The sequence below is a fragment of the Boleophthalmus pectinirostris genome, unplaced genomic scaffold (genome assembly GCF_026225935.1).
Source record: "Boleophthalmus pectinirostris isolate CB_2022bp ecotype Guang Dong unplaced genomic scaffold, ASM2622593v1 HiC_scaffold_2, whole genome shotgun sequence".
Classification (NCBI taxonomy): Eukaryota; Metazoa; Chordata; class Actinopteri; order Gobiiformes; family Gobiidae; genus Boleophthalmus; species Boleophthalmus pectinirostris.
In genome coordinates, this window is record NW_026571152.1 from 338,659 (window position 1) to 354,869 (window position 16,211).

At 43.8% G+C, this 16,211-nt stretch overlaps 1 protein-coding gene across 1 annotated transcript in view; it reads right to left on the reverse strand.

The window, feature by feature from the left end:
- The window catches only part of plxnb2b (plexin b2b), a 438,171-nt gene that overhangs the window by 131,894 nt on the left and 290,066 nt on the right, over positions 1-16,211 (reverse strand). Inside the window, exons 18-20 of the mRNA XM_020919155.2 lie at positions 8,572-8,674; positions 6,801-6,937; positions 91-273 (exon numbers count right to left, since the gene is read on the reverse strand). Of these exons, the coding sequence (XP_020774814.2) occupies positions 91-273; positions 6,801-6,937; positions 8,572-8,674 (423 nt within the window). The remainder of the gene's footprint in view (positions 1-90; positions 274-6,800; positions 6,938-8,571; positions 8,675-16,211) is intronic.

A 16,211-nucleotide genomic window follows, 5' to 3' on the forward strand; every position in this document is an offset into this window, starting at 1 on the left:
AATCAGATTCAGCACCTTTAAGTGCAAGATAACGCAAACTAAAGTATAGCACAATGTTTAAAACAGTAAAGAAAAAGTTGTGCTCCTGACCAGACGAAGCTGCTCTGGGGGTGGTGGCTCTGGATGATTGGGTTCTCCATGAACTGAAAAGCGTTGGGGATGGTTTTAACGGTGTTTTTTCCGTACTTCAGAGAGACAGGGAGCAGGTCCGAGGGCACTTTGTCTGCACGGTACTCCCCGGTCCTGCAGGTGATCTCCCTCCCAAAGCCCTCCCTGTGACAGAGAGGGCAGAGGTCAAAGGTTAAGGGGGAGGAGGTTGCACCAGAATGGGACCAAACATGACAGATCTCAGACAGTTGGTTAAATAATGGGGTGGGATGTCACCATCAAACAGTTTCAACACAGCAAAAAGTGGAATTATCAACAATACATTAATTAGAGGCCTGCCATGATAACTCATTTTGAAACACAATAGATCGCTACAGAGAAATATAACATTAGCAATAAAAATAAAGCAGGATAATCCCACCAAACCATTTTAAATAGACAGTATAATTAAACAGCATGAGCAGCAAAAAAAAATAACAGAATGAAAAAAATAATCAGCCATAGAAGTGACCTATTTAACCCTCTACAACAGGGGTGTCAAACTCATTTTGGTCTGGGGGCTGTATCCAACCTACTTTTAAACCTGTTAAAAATAGGTTGTTTTACTGTTTTACTAGTAGTTTTACTGTTATAAGGGGCCGTTCAAATATTTGTAAAGAGAAACGCAAATCCATCCATTTTCGTCCACTTATCCGGGGCCGGGTCGCGGGGGCAGCAGCCTAAGCAGGGACTCCCAGACTTCCTTCACCCCAAACACGTCCTCCAGCTCCTCCGGGGGAACCCCGAGGTGTTCCCAAGGCCAGCCAAGAGACCAAGAGTCCCTCCAGCGTGTCCTGGGTCTTCCCCGGGCCTCCTCCTGGTGGCACATGCCCAGAACACCTCCCGAGGGAGGCGCCCAGGAGGCATCCGGAACAGATTCCCGAGCCACCTCAACTGGCTCCTCTCGACGTGGAGGAGCAGCGGCTCTACTCCGAGCTCCTCCCGTGTGACTGAGCTCCTCACCCTATCTCTAAGGGAGCGTTCAGCCACCCTGCGGAGGAAACTCATTTTGAGCGCTTGTATCCGCGATCTCGTTCTTTCGGTCACTACCCAGAGCTCATGACCATAGGTGAGAGTAGGAACGAAGACAGACCGGTAAATCGACCCTCTTCACCACAATGGTCCGATACAGCGACCGCATCACTGCCGAAGCTGCACCGATCCGCCTGTCAATCTCACGTTCTGTCCTTCCCTCACTCGTGAAAAAGACCCCGAGATACTTGAACTCCTCCACTTGAGGCAGGGACTCTCCACCCACCCGGAGAGGGCAGGCCACCTTTTTCCGGTCGAGAACCATGGCCTCGGACTTAGAAGAGCTGATCTTCATCCCAGCCACTTCACACTCGGCTGCAAACCGCCCCAGTGCACATTGCAGGTCCTGGTTCGATGAAGCCAACAGGACAACATCGTCTGCAAACAGCAGAGATGAAATCCTGTGGTCCCCAAACCGGACCCCCTCCGGCCCCTGACTGCGCCTAGAAATTCTGTCCATAAACACAATGAAGAGAACCGGTGACAAAGGGAACAGGTCTGACTTACTGCCGGCAATGCGAACACAGCTCCTGCTCCGGTCATACAGGGACCGGACAGCCCTTAGTAAAGGGCCCCGGACCCCATACTCCCAGAGCACCCCCCACAGGAAACGAGGGACACGGTCGAATGCCTTCTCCAGATCCACAAAGCACATGTGGACTGGTTGGGCAAACTCCCATGAACCCTCGAGCACCCTATGGAGAGTGTAGAGCTGGTCCAGTGTTCCACGACCAGGACGAAAACCACACTGCTCCTCCTGGATCCGAGGTACGACTATCGGCCGGATTCTCCTCTCCAGTACCCTGGCATAGACCTTACCGGGAAGGCTGAGGAGTGTGATCCCCCTATAGTTGGAACACACCCTCCGGTCCCCCTTCTTATACAGAGGGACCACCACCCCGGTTTGCCAGTCCAAGGGTACTGTCCCCGAACGCCACGCAATGTTGAAGAGGCGTGTCAGCCAAGACAGCCCTGGACAACGTCCCCAGTCGAGGTCAACAGCTCTCCCCCCGCACTGTAAACAGTGTTGGTGAAGAACTGCTTCCCCCTCCTGAGGCGCCGGACGGTTTGCCAGAATCTCTTTGAGGCCGTCCGATAGTCCTTCTCCATGGCCTCCCCGAACTCCTCCCAGCTCCGAGTTTTTGCCTCCGCGACCACACGGGCTGCAGCACGCTTGGCCCGCCGGTACTCGTCAGCTGCTTCAGGAGTCCCCCGAGCCAGCAAGGCCCGATAGGACTTCTTCTTCAGCTTGACAGCATCCCTTACTTCCGGTGTCCACCACCGGGTTCGGGGATTGCCGCCGTGACAGGCACCACACACCTTACGCCCACAGCTCCGGGCAGCCACATCGACAATAGAGGCCGAGAATGAAGCCCACTCGGACTCCATATCTCCAGCCTCCCCCGGAATCTGGGAGAAGTCCTCCCGGAGGTGCGAGTTGAAAGTCCCTCTGACAGAGGGCTCCGCCAGACGTTCCCAACAGACCCTCACGACACGCTTGGGCCTGCCAGGTCTTTCTGGCTTCCTCCTCCGCCAGCAAACCCAACTCACAACCAGGTCGTGATCAGTTGACAGCTCAGCCCCTCTCTTCACCCGAGTGTCCAAGACACGTGGCCGGAGGTCAGATGACAGGACTACAAAGTCGATCATCGACCTCCGGCCTAGGGTGTCCTGGTGCCACGTGCACTTATGGACACCCTTGTGCTCAAACATGGTGTTCGTTATGGACAAACTATGACTAGCACAGAAGTCCAATAACAAAACACCGCTCGGGTTCAGATCAGGGAGGCCGTTCCTCCCAATCACCCCTCTCCAAATGTCACTGTCGTTGCCCACGTGGGCGTTGAAGTCCCCCAGGAGAACAACGGAGTCCCCGGTCGGTGCACTGTCTAGTACCCCTCCCAAGGACTCCAAGAAGGCCAGGTACTCAGTACTGCTGTTCGGCCCATAGGCCGACACCACAATGAGAGACCTGTCCCCGACCCGAAGGTGCAGGGACGCGACCCTCTCGTTCACCGGAGTGAACTCCAACACACAGCGGCTGAGCTGTGGGGCAATGAGCAGGCCCACACCAGCCCGCCGCCGCTCTCCGCGGCCAACGCCAGAGAAATGGAGAGTCCAGCCCCTCTCAAGGAGTTGGGTTCCAGAGCCCAAAACTGTGCGTGGAGGTGAGGCCGACTATATCTAGTCGGTAACGCTCTACCTCCCGCACAAGCTCAGGCTCCTTCCCCCCCAGCGAGGTGACATTCCATGTCCCCAGAGCTAGTCTCCATGTCCGGAGATCCGGTCGTCGAGGCCCCCGCCGTCGACTGCTGCCCAGATCTCTCTGCACCAGCCCCATATAGATCCTCCCGTGGGTGGTGGGTCCACGTGAGGACAGCCCCACGTCGCTCCTTCGGGCTAAGCCCGGCCGGGCCCCGTGGGGGAAGGCCCGGCCACCAGGCGCTCACTGACGAGCACCCACCCCAGGCCTGGCTCCAGGGTGAGGCCCCGGTGACACCAATCCGGGCAACGTTGCTGGCCTCTGAGTGGACATCATCATATAGGGCTTCTGAAACGCAAATCTATTACAGAAATCTTTTTTAATTGATGAGCTCTTTCTTTTACAGAATATTATAATATTATGAACAACCTGAAACTTTAAGAAAAATGCAATTTCAACATTATGTTTTAACTTTAACTTGTATGCAAAAAGGAATAAGTCAATTTTTCTTGGAAAATCCTGCACTCGGCTCCACTTTTCTCATTTTGGACATGTTTCTGATGAGGGTGTCACGGTCAACAGTCAAAACGATCGTCCTTTAAGAGCGTTTGGAAAGAGACAAGTCTTCATTTGTGCTGCTCTGGTGGGAGGGGCCACGTACAGAGATGCTGGAGACGCTGCTATGCTCAGCACCACAGAAAATTACCAAGATTTTAATAGAAAATATAACAAAAATATTTTAGTAGAAAATCAGCCAAGGGACAGATTAAAGGTCTTGGAGGGCCTGATCCGGCCCCCGGGCCGTATGTTTGACACCCCTGCTCTACATATACTATACATATACTCTAATTTTATATATATATATATATATATATATATATATATATTTTTTTTTATGTATTTATGTATATATAATTCATATATTAATATCTGCTTTGCAGTTCCTTTGACTTGATGAAGTCATCACAAAGACATACATGTGGATTTTCTTCACTTTACCTGCACTGTGCTTCTTACACTTTATTTTTACAGGTTTATTTTTAGAAATGGGAATTTCAGCCTCCGCTAGTGAATACACAAATTTGGACTTCAAAACTAAAAATCTCACTCCACTGGAAAAACAAGCTTTTAAAATAAAATGGGTGTGGAAAATAGTCAGTCTTCTCTTAAAAGAAGTAAAGAAGTAGACCTAAAAACTAAACTAGTACAAATGACTTCTCTCTACTCTTATTTTAGTGGCATCTAGTATCTACCCTTATCTTTTGCAGGTAATACTTACAAGGAACTTGTGTAATTTTAATGAATATTTACTTCTGAGTAGTTTTCAGATACCATATATTTACTTCTACTCGAGTACATATTTCACAGTAGCAGTACTCTCTAGACATGTTGGTTCGTCTTCCCTCTGTGAGTAGAAGTCTATAGTTGTTCTGTACATTGGGCATTATTTGTCTTTCCATTGGTGTTAACTTTAAATTATAATTCAGCTGTTACGCTGAGACAGTTACTCTTACAAGTACTTTTTCCCCACAAATACTTCTTTACTCTTAAAGGCGTATTTGTGTAACTTTTCTGGTGGAGGGTCCATCACCAGCTTGTTTCCATGGATATGTCATTGCTCTTCCTCTACAGTATGCCATTAAACAGTTCTACCTTTTACATTTATTCAATTACAGGTGGTTTTATAGCTCAAAAATACAGACAAAAACAGACATTCTGACTGTGAGTGGGGTCGCCTCTCCACAGATCTGACCTGTAACTTGGTCTGGTTTGGTCTCCATGAGGATAGAAAGGTTTAATTCCATACTGCGAAACATTCCAGACAAAGCAAAAACATCTCCATGGAGAAAAGCATTTGATGGATCCTCCACAAGAAAAGTTACACAATAGAGCTTTAACTTGAATAATTCCCTGGACCACTACTTTGTACTTCTCCTTCCATCATATTATTTTGAAGTATTCTTACTTACTCCTACCTTTCATTTTGACAGTGCTTTTTCAGTTTGGTTCAAAATGTCCCTATCCTGTGAGCACTCAGGCTGAGGGAGGAAACCATAATGGTGTCACCTGATTTAAGGCCAGTTGCATTTGAAGTGTTATGGAGAAACTTCAAAGTGTGGCTGTGCCCAAATTAGCATAGAAAAGCAGGACTGAATAACAAGAGCTATTATCATGTGCAGTGACTAAAACAGACGCTCCCCACACTGAATGACAATAGGCATACATAAGCATATAAGGAATACACAGCATTAGTTTAAATGACTCCTATACACAATCTTGTTTGAGAACTTTGAACTAGTTGACTTAAGGACATGCTCACAATTGTAATTTAAATAATAATTTGGAAATACAATATGAGTAATATAAAGCTTATATTAAAGGTGAATTGTGAAACTTTTCTGTAGAGGGTCCGCTACCTGCAATCCCCAAACACTGTTGTTTTACCTGGAATGTTCCACACTATGGCATTTATCTTGTTTATCAGAACTGCAGGTGTTTAAGGCACAAAACTAATTTGAAAAATATGTATTTTTACTGTGAGCAGGGTAGCCTTTCCACAAATCTGACCTGTAACTTGGCCTAATAATAGATCATGTTTGTCTCCATGTAGATAGACAAGATACATGCTACTGTAATGAACTGGCAAAGCAATAACATCTCCAAGTACAAGTTTGTATTTTTTTTTAGCTCCTAGTCTTTTTGTCATGGGATATTTCAGATTTTTCTTTTACTTTTTAGAAGCAAGGATCTATTTTTATTAGTTATAAAGCAATTTATTCCACTTTTACTCCACTGACAAGTTATTTTAATATACTTTTTCATCCTCATCCTATGTCCAATTACTTTGAATCACTGAAAAAAAAGCCACTTCATTTTAAGAAGACTGACTCTTTCTCCAAATTAACGTGCATGTTTCTGTATTTTAAGTCCACATTACTTCCATAACTACCAGTGGTTTTCAGATTCTAGAATGTATCATACTCTCAGATGGTGTCAGAGATAGACTTTGAAACTGATTGCATTATACTTTGCCATGAAATGTCCAAAAGGTAAATTCACAAATGTTGAACCTGATCATTTCTATTAGTGTCTAGACCCAAGACTCTGCTGATTTCCAACACAAATCTGCTGCTCCATCTCTCTTAAATATGACTGGCCTATAGAATGTTGTGATGTCATCTGAAACACAGAAATACTACAACTAATAATTTTAAAAATACAACTTGGGTGAAACTCCAAATATTTCGGGATTCAAGTAAACTGAATAAGAGAAATCAAAAATCAAGATAAAAATTCTGATCTCATCTCATTTAGAATTTTCCAGTAATTGTAGAAAGTATTAAATATTGTACCCATTATAATTTTAAACTAAAACAGGAGTGGTCCATAAAAAGACGGGTATAAACTCTTGTCTTACACGAAGCAGTCCACTCCTCCGATCTGGACCTGCACGTCACTTGCACTGCCAGTTTTCAGGTTCGTCCCAAAGATGGTGATGAGCGTGCCCCCCGCTTTGAGCCCCTGACTGGGCTTCACTGACTCGGGGATGGGGTCCTGGAGCAGAGAAAGGAGAGGTAAACAAGTTTGTTGAGGCTGTTTTTTTATTTAAGCCAGTATTTTATTTTAAGAACCTTTTTAATATTCTTAATTCATTTGCATTTACATTTGCTGGTAAAAGACTAAAGAGAACATTGTGTTGTTAACTTGTCAGTCTGGTCATATTTACTGCAAAAAGATTGAGTTGAGTTCTCTTTCTTTTAATCTAACTTGATCTCTTGTCTCTCTCTCTCTATCTCCCTCTCTCCATCTCTGTCTCCCTATCTCGCTCTCTCTCTCTCTCCCCTGTCTCTGTCTCCCTCCTCCTCTCTTTCTGCCCCCTCCCTCGTTCCACATCTGCCATCATGTGCTGAGTAAACAGTTTGTGGAGCACTCCCCGGTGGAGCCTTTAAACCTCCTCTGATATGAAAAGCCAGTTAAATAGCTTTGGCTGTGGCTGTTACTGTATTAGACCCAGACCCCGAACCACAGCGTCTGGTTAAACAGAGGCTTATCAGGCGCTCCATTAGGCCTGGAATACGGACAAGTCTATTTAGCCTCATATTAGCACAGTGCGTGTGTACAGTTCTTGTAAATTGCATGTCCTTGCTATGTTCAGATAAGGGCTTCTACGCCGCCAAATGGAAAAACTTAATGAATTGATAAAACAGGCAAATAGATTGAAAGCTTGTGGGTCTGGTTATATCAGGGGCAGGTCACACATTCTATAAAATATAACACAATACAACACAAATACAATAAATGCAATAGGAAAGGGCAACAGTGCTATAGTGGGTTAAGTGTGTGCCCAACAGCCAGGAGCCTCTGCCTGGAGTAGACTTTGACTCTACACATTTTATTTGCAAATGGATATGGAGGACCAAAAATGATGTAATTTGAAATAAATAAATCCAAGAATAAAATAAGATTATTTTTACATTTTTATATTTATTCACGAGCCTGAGGGCCCTTCAGTTAGACCCAAGATGGCGGCTCAACCATCACCGTCCCACAATAAGGACACAAAAACAGCAAAGAAGACAAAAGTTGTGCCCAAAGTCAAAGAACCAGTGATGTGCAGATGGGACAGGATAACTTTAAACCTGCCCAACATTTGAGGAATGTTGAGGAACTGGAGAAGCACATTTCAGAGACACACCTTTTCAAAGGATTTTCAAAGCTTCTTAGCAGTTTCAAAAAGAGTGATGGTGATACTAATGCTGTTTCAGATAAATATTTGAACCAACTTCACCAACCGGAGAAGGAGGAGAGTCCAGAAGATCATATTTGGTCCTCCATAAATGGAAGCATTGCAGTTCTGGTTGAGTACTGAACGAGTTATATTGGCCTTTGAATTCTATTAAAAATAAACAGAACTGTCCTTTAACTGTTATTAAGCAAGACACTTCACCCTGCCAAAATATGTTTGTGACCGATTGGGTGCCATGATTCCATTTTACCAAGAAGCAGCAAAGAATCAGTAATGTCGTTTTGAACAGGAAGTCAGTAGAACTGCTTTATAAAGTCGTTTCAAACTAATATTGCAGTTAATGATCAAAATGTAAAATCATCCTCCATGTCCGTTATAATTCAAGACAAAAAACTCAATTAAAACATATGTCTGTAATACACATCAGTATAACATGTCTTACCTGATAAGTGAACACCATGGAGGACTTGCCCCTCTTTCCTCCCTTCACCTCCACCTCCACCGGCCCCCAGATCGGCCTCAGGGGCCCGATCTCACACACCACACTGTAAACACACAGACACAGGTTTACACAGGGAAGGAAAACTAATGACATGTTTTTAGGGTAATTGTATAATTTAAAGTAGATTTTCAAAACATGAACTTGTACTTCATTTAGAATAATCCATGTTGTATTGCAGAGTATATTTTAGCCATGTACTTTTACTTGAGTACAAAAGTCTTAATTTCAGAAGCCATCAACCTAGTATTGTTCTAGTCCTGGATTAGTCCCAGTTTTCATGGAGTAAAAGCAAGTAAAAAAAAAAAAAAAATAATAATAACAACAACAACAATAATAAATATAGCCGCAAGCGGCGATGATCGGCCCTCGCTCGAGCCTACGCCGCGCCCACACCACGCCGCACCTCGACCACGCTGAGCCCTGCACATGCCGTGCCCCACAAATGCACCTTACCCCTTGATCTAACTCCTAAATTAACCCTAACCCCTAAACCCACCTGAACTCCTAACTGTATCCCTAACCCTAGGCCTAAAATTAACCCAAACCCAAAACCGAACCCTAGCCCTAACCCAAATTCCAAACCCTAGCCTTACCCCGAACCTAACCCCAACCCCTAATCTTAACCGAACCCTACCCCTTTTTCCTCCATTTCTGTATGTGTTGAGATTTTTTTTAAATCCAAGATGGCGGACTTCCGGTTTGACAGGGGGGCGTGGTCACAATATACTTTTTGTTCCTATTCCCATGACGCATCTGTCTACCAAATTTGGTTTGAGTGCGTCAAAGTTTTTGTTAGGACGTCCCATTGGCAAGGACTGATTTTTGATCTGTTCCCATGGCAACACGATGGGAGATGAAGTGTGGGCGTCATTGACTTTTTTCATCAAGACCATGTCACAAATGTGTGTACCACATTTTGTATTTCTACGTAAAAGTAAAATGTTATTGTTTCATACAATCTCCCTAGGGGGTGCTATTGCATTTATTTTAGAGTTTATTAACCCTTCCAGACCGACGGTATCGTATATGATACCGGCGGACATGTTTTACATAACCGCGCATAACTTTTTAACCATAAAAGATAGAGACTTTTTTTTTTTTTTTAGATAAGACCCGTGGCTTTACGAGCATCTTTCCGGCATCATCCTACGTCACACGCACGCTGCGTGGTGACGTAGCGAAAACAGGTGTCCAATAGGAACTTCGCTCTTCGGCGCATGACGCGCTCCATCCATTTTCATTGGCCCAAACTTTGCCAAAGATTGTTGTAAGTCAAGATAGTTTACTCTGTGCTCAAACTGTGCTCATAGCATTTGATAAAGCAGTCCTAAGTACCATTATTTCTCAAGTAAATGGCAAATTACGCATCTCGGTGTGCGTAATTGCGCGTCCCTTACTATTTTTATTTGAAAAGTTTTTTTTACTTGCAAATGATACATAATAGACCCAACAGGACGTAAACAGCCTAGTGCCGAGCAATGAATCGGATGCGCGCGGGTGTGATCAGTGCGCGCAGATGCGCGCTTGGTGTAGACCCGGCGCACATTTGTGTGCCAAGGCATTTGTTGTTTTGCGCACAGAGGATAAAGAGCACCGGGAAGTCTATCAGAAGAAAGAAAGAACGAACGAACAGAAATGGCACGCAAAGCGTCACTTTCCTTGCTGGAAGCAGTGGCGATGGTAACGGAGCCTGGCAGTGACGCCGAGTCCGATGTGGACACTTTTTATACAGATGAAGAGTTGGATTACCTGGAGGATCTGGACCCTTTTGAAGAGTAAGTAGCAAATATTTCATAATTATTTAGAGCAAACATCATGCAACACTTGTAGTAAACGGGCGTAAATACATAATAGTAGCATGCGTAATGCCTATTTATGTATTGTTTGGATACAGTTTTATTTGATGCGTGAGGGGTATAATCATTTAGGTGGGGGATGAGATTGTGAACTTCAGACAACTGTTTACCTGTGCTGCACTAGACGTATGACATGTATGTTGTTGTTTGTAATAACTAGCTACAAACTACATGTGTAAAGTGGATGAAGTGGTTTGGGAGGTGTGGATGTCCTAATTAGTGAGGTCATAATATCTTGACACCATTTGGGTGGGGGATGGGGTTGTGCATTGTGTTTGCCCCTGCTGCACTAGACTTAGACTTGTTGTAGTACATATGTAATACACAAGTTTTACACAAGCTAACATTTTTTCCTTTTCTTTTGTTTAGTGCTGAGTCAGAGGATGTTCCTCAGGCTCCTCCAGATTCCCCTGTGCCATTCACTTCAGGTGTCTCCCCAGCTTCATCAGTGTCTATAACCCCAGCCACCCGTCCAGAACCATCAACACCTTCAACACCTACGATCTCCTCTGAGAGCAGGAGGAGGGGCAGGGATGGAGGGCATGGAAGATCCAGATCTCCACTCCTCAGTACTTCATCTGGATCACCACACTTACTAACCACCACACCAGGAAGACCGCAGCAGGCAAGGATCATATGGGAGGCTGTCATGTGTGCACTGCTGACAAACACAGGGGAAGAGGCAGTGTACTGCATGGAAATGCAAGGCCTGTGATGTGGCACTATGCCTGGTGCCTGATAGGAACTGCTTCCATGATTGGCAATAGTGAAGGACTTGGACGAGTGCACTTTTTTTTTTGTTTTGAGGGCAAAAATGACATTTTTAGAATACCTACAAACTTGATATTTTGCACTTTTGTAGCTAAGACCCTAAACTAAGTATTTATTATGTCTAAAAAGTTGTTTATACATGTTTGCTGTGTGTTTTGAATAAAGGAGTGTGAATATTATTTTCTGTTTTTTTTTTTCCTTTGTATTTCTAGTTCTATAGCTTTTATTACAGCCATATGACACAACTACAGCATTCAGATTGTGAAAGAACAGGTTGTACTGAAAAAAGGATGTACAGCACTTCACTAGGGGATAAAAGTTAATAGCAAAATTAGGAAAAAAATCCAGGCGAGGACAAATGTACCAAAAATGCCCTTAGGTCTGGAAGGGTTAAAACATATCTGAACTCCTGACTGTAGCCCTAACCTTAAGTTGAACCTTACCCCTAACCTAATCCTAACCCCTAATCTTAACCGAACTGTACAATTTTTCTCAATTTCTGTATGTGCAGATTTTTTTTAAATCCAAGATGGCAGGGGGGCGTGGTCACAATATACTTTTTAGTTCTTAGTCCCATGATGCATCTGTGTACCAAATTTGGTTTGAGTACGTCAAAGTTTTTGTTGGGATGTCCCATTGGCAATTGTGTATGTCTACGAAAAAGTAAAATTTTATTGTTCCATACAATCTCCCTAGGGGGCGCTATTGCATCCATTTTAGATTTTATTATATAAATTTGTTCAGGGTCAGGGTGTCCACCAACGATTAAAGTTTGAGTGAAATCAGCCAAAGTTTGTGCAAATTATCAGGCGTCGAAGTTTGATGGTGAGCCCCAAAAACAAACCCAAAATTTGCCTTGTTGCCACGGCAACACTGTTTGACCTTTTAAAAAGCTTTAAAAGTCTATACTACTGGATGCCATGAGTGTCACTATTGAGTGGCACTGAGTGTTTGATAAGGGGAGAGCGCTTTGCGCTCTGTTTTTGCGGGCGCACTTGACATCGTGCACAAAGTGCGCGATGTCAAGTGCGCCCTACGTTTTGAGTGAGCAATAACAATTAGGCCGCTGTCGCGGCCCACGGGCAATGCCACCGTGCCATGTCAGCGGGCACCAGTCACTGACATGTGAGTGTGAGTGTGTGTTGCGCTCTGTTGCGTGTGCTGTGCACACGCCTTCCCGCAGTGCTTCGCACTGCTGAACAGTAACAATAGGCCCTACGCCACCCATGGCGCCCAGGCCTAATAATAATAATAATAATAATAATAATAATAATAATAAAACAAAGAAAGTTCAGACCATGTAGTGAACAGTGTGCAGGAATATAATATTACAACTATTAGAAAACTCATAAATCGTGTTAAAGCTACACTGCAGAACATTTCTGGGCCATTCTATGTGGTGTCTGCATATTATATAATCTGTTTCTGGGTGGGTTTGCTCCTAACACTCCAGTTTCCTCCATCAACCTAAAACATACACATTAGGTCAAATCCTCAAGTTAAGGAAGTTCTGACCAAGACTAGCTCAAGATCTGGAGATGTGTCCCCTCTCACTGCACTTGACAGGTTGCCCCAGCAGCACTGAAGGATGGGTCAAATGCAAAAGGCAAATAGACAACAATAAAGTAAACCTCAACCTAAAATAGAGTTAAGAATTAAATAGTGACATACAGTAATATAGCACGACTTTCAGGTGCAAATCAGCTTTCACACAAATTGTACTAATGAATCGATGGGCGTTTTTCATATGTGCTAAAGAGAAATCAAATGAGAGCTGCCGATCTGATCTGTGATTGTGCTTTCACTTTCACTTGTGTTTGGAGGAAATTAAACCACAGGGACTCCACTGTCAGGTCCAAACATGTCTGACAAACGCAGGTGTAGAGTCGTGGAGAGGAAGAACGTGTCAAAAGAAGCTGTTAAGAAGTGTTGAAAAGAGGGAGGGCTGTGAACATCTCCGCTGAAGAGGAGGCAACTGCGCCAAGATGCATTCAATTACACACGCTTTGTGACTCCCAAGATCTATTTGAACCATTAAAGATGCACTATGTACCTTTTTGAGTAGGGTCCACCATCTGCTTATCTCTATGGAAATATTCTTGCTTTTCCTGGAATTCTGCAAGGTGTTGCAGTAAACCTATCTAACTTGTATTCATTTAATTTAAAGTATCCAAAATATTGCACTTTGTTCAAGTATGTCAGGGTCTTGTTCACGAGTGAGGGGAGGATGGAGCCTGAGATTGACAGGCGGATCGGTGCAGCATTTGCAGTAATGCGGTCTCTGTATCGGGCTGTTGTGGTGAAGAGGGAGCTGAGCTGAAAGGTGAAGCTCTCGATTTACCAGTCAATCTTTGTTCCTCCACTCACCTATGGTCATGAGCTCTGGGTAATGACCGAAAGGACAAGATTGTGGTTACAAGCGCTCAAAATGAGTTTCCTCTGCAGGGTGGCTGGGCGCTCCCTTAGAGATAGGGTGAGGAGCTCAGTCACACAGGAGGAGCTCTGAGTAGAGCCGCTGCTCCTCCACGTCAAGAGGAACCAGCTGAGGTGGCTCGGGCATCTGTTCCTCGGGAGGTTTTCATGTCCCACCGGAGGGAAGCCCTAGGGAAGACCCAGGACACACTGGAGGGACTATGTCTCTCGGCTGGCATGGGAACACCTCGGGGTCCCCCTGGAGGAACTGGAGGAAGGGTCTTGGGTGAAGGAAGTCAGGGAGTCCCTGTTTAGACTGCTGCCCCCGCGACCCGGCCCCAGATAAGCAGAAAAAAATGGATGGATGTCCAAAATATTAAAACCCTACATTCTACGTGAGTGGGGTTGTCGCTCCACAGATCTGGCCCATAATTTGGCCTGCCCTATGCATCCCTTCAAAGAGATTTATGCATATTTTCTTAAATTTATAAAGCTTAAATTTCACAATTTCCATGTGCAGAAAGTTGCTGTTTGTGTCTGAGGGCAAGTTTGCCTGGCAGGTGCAGACTGACTTCTAGTCTATCTAGTCTGGTCACCATGCCCTACAGATTCAAACAGTATTGTGCAATCAATTTTTTTTGTTTTTTCAGTGACATATGTGACACTCACTCAGTGGTCTCCCGTCATTATGAACAAAATGCCGTTTCTCTCCCCTCAGATGAACAGATTTTAGCGCTTCACTCATTGATTCTACAGAAATTCACATGTTTCAGTCTCCTGTGAGATTCTTTTTTCCTCCTAAGCAGCCATATTTGTTATGTGTCCCTGATTGGCTAATCCACCTGTCAATCACTCCCACCTGAAGATTTACTGGTGACCAGACTTGCAACTGTGTAAAGTATTGAAAGAGTTTGTATTCCTGATCATAGACACAGTAATGCAATGTGATGCTGTGGAAACCCCGGAAACAAAAGAGGAGTCAAACAATATAAAAGGTGTCAATATTTGTGATAACTGTGAAAATGTAATGTTTAACTCAATCATCACAGCACTAGCACTCGAGAGAGTGTGACAATGTCTTAAATCCAACCACAATCCAGTGTTATTTGTGTCACTCTCAAACTTGCTCAAATATCAATATATAAAATCAATTCTTTCAAAACTGCAAGATACGGTCTTGCAACAACCATAGAAGTGGAGAAAACCACATAAAAAGAACATACTGGGACTGTGGATGTCCTCTAAAGTGAAAATGATCCCATTTGGAGATAAAGATCTGGGTTTATGAGCTGTAATACAAATGACAGGAGAAGAGTCTGCCACACTCAGCAGGAGGTGCTGTGGCTGCCGGCGATGAGACCATAATGCAGATGTGCTTCTGTTTAAAAGGCCAAGAGTATGCTATTTTCTCATTTGTTATAATGTGGTTTCCTCATCAAAAACATTCCCGGGCTAGTTTTGGTTCATGCACACACATACACAGTATTTCACATGTTTCACGTTGTGATGTCATATAGCAGCAGTTTTCAAGTTAACAACAACGTTTTACCATTAGTTCAGTAGAGATTCTAGAGAAGGTAAGTGAAGTTTAAAAAAAACACAGTGGAGCACTTCCTGTTTTACCACAAAACATCACAAGTTGGAACTGAATATTTTCAGTTTGAAAGAAGAACTAAATATGCAGGATTTCTGTGTATGAATGAAGCAAAACACAACTCCAGGTCCTTTTGTGATGAAAAACAACATTAACATAGATGAGAAAATGGCACCCTTTATCATATAGAAATGGTAGAAATGGTACAAAAACAGGACTCTACTTGATAGGGCTAAATCACTGTACCTTGTATTAAACATTTTAAATATGTGTATTTTGCCATTACATATCTAATTAGACTTTAGGTATCAAGTCTTTCCTCTGTATCAATTGAGTGTCAGTAATTTATTTTGAGTAGAGCATTTGGCTAAAGGCTTAGCTCTTGTTTTTCTTTTTTTGAGGTCATTCTGGTGTAAATGAGGTTAATTTGCAGCAGTCTAAAACTGAGAGTGTGCTTCTACTTCAGTTCAAGAGGCTTTTTGACACACGCGCCTCTGCCCTGATTAGGCCCATTAGAGACACCTGCTGCAGGGGCGGAGTCTCAAGTGTGGACGTCTGACCAATCACACGGTTCCCCCGGTTTCCCCGCCGTCGGTACATGCCCACTGTGACGTCTTGAATTCATTTTCCAATTTTATTTTCTTAATAGCAGTGGCCGACAGCCTTTATCGCTTTTTGTTGTTATCACATTTATGGCGTTGTCATCTCCCATTAAACACCACAGTTTTCTAAGGTGGAAGTCAGTGGACTTGTTTCTTTTATTAAGTCGTTTAAGATGAATATTGTGATTTAAAATGCACATATTATAACATGATTCACAGGTGTCATAGATTATAACTATAGATGATGCGCAAGCACATGTTATATGTGCTTGTGCGTGTTAATATGTTTCTTTAAGTTATAATTTTCATCTATATATACATCATGCCATTTCTACATGTAAGTAT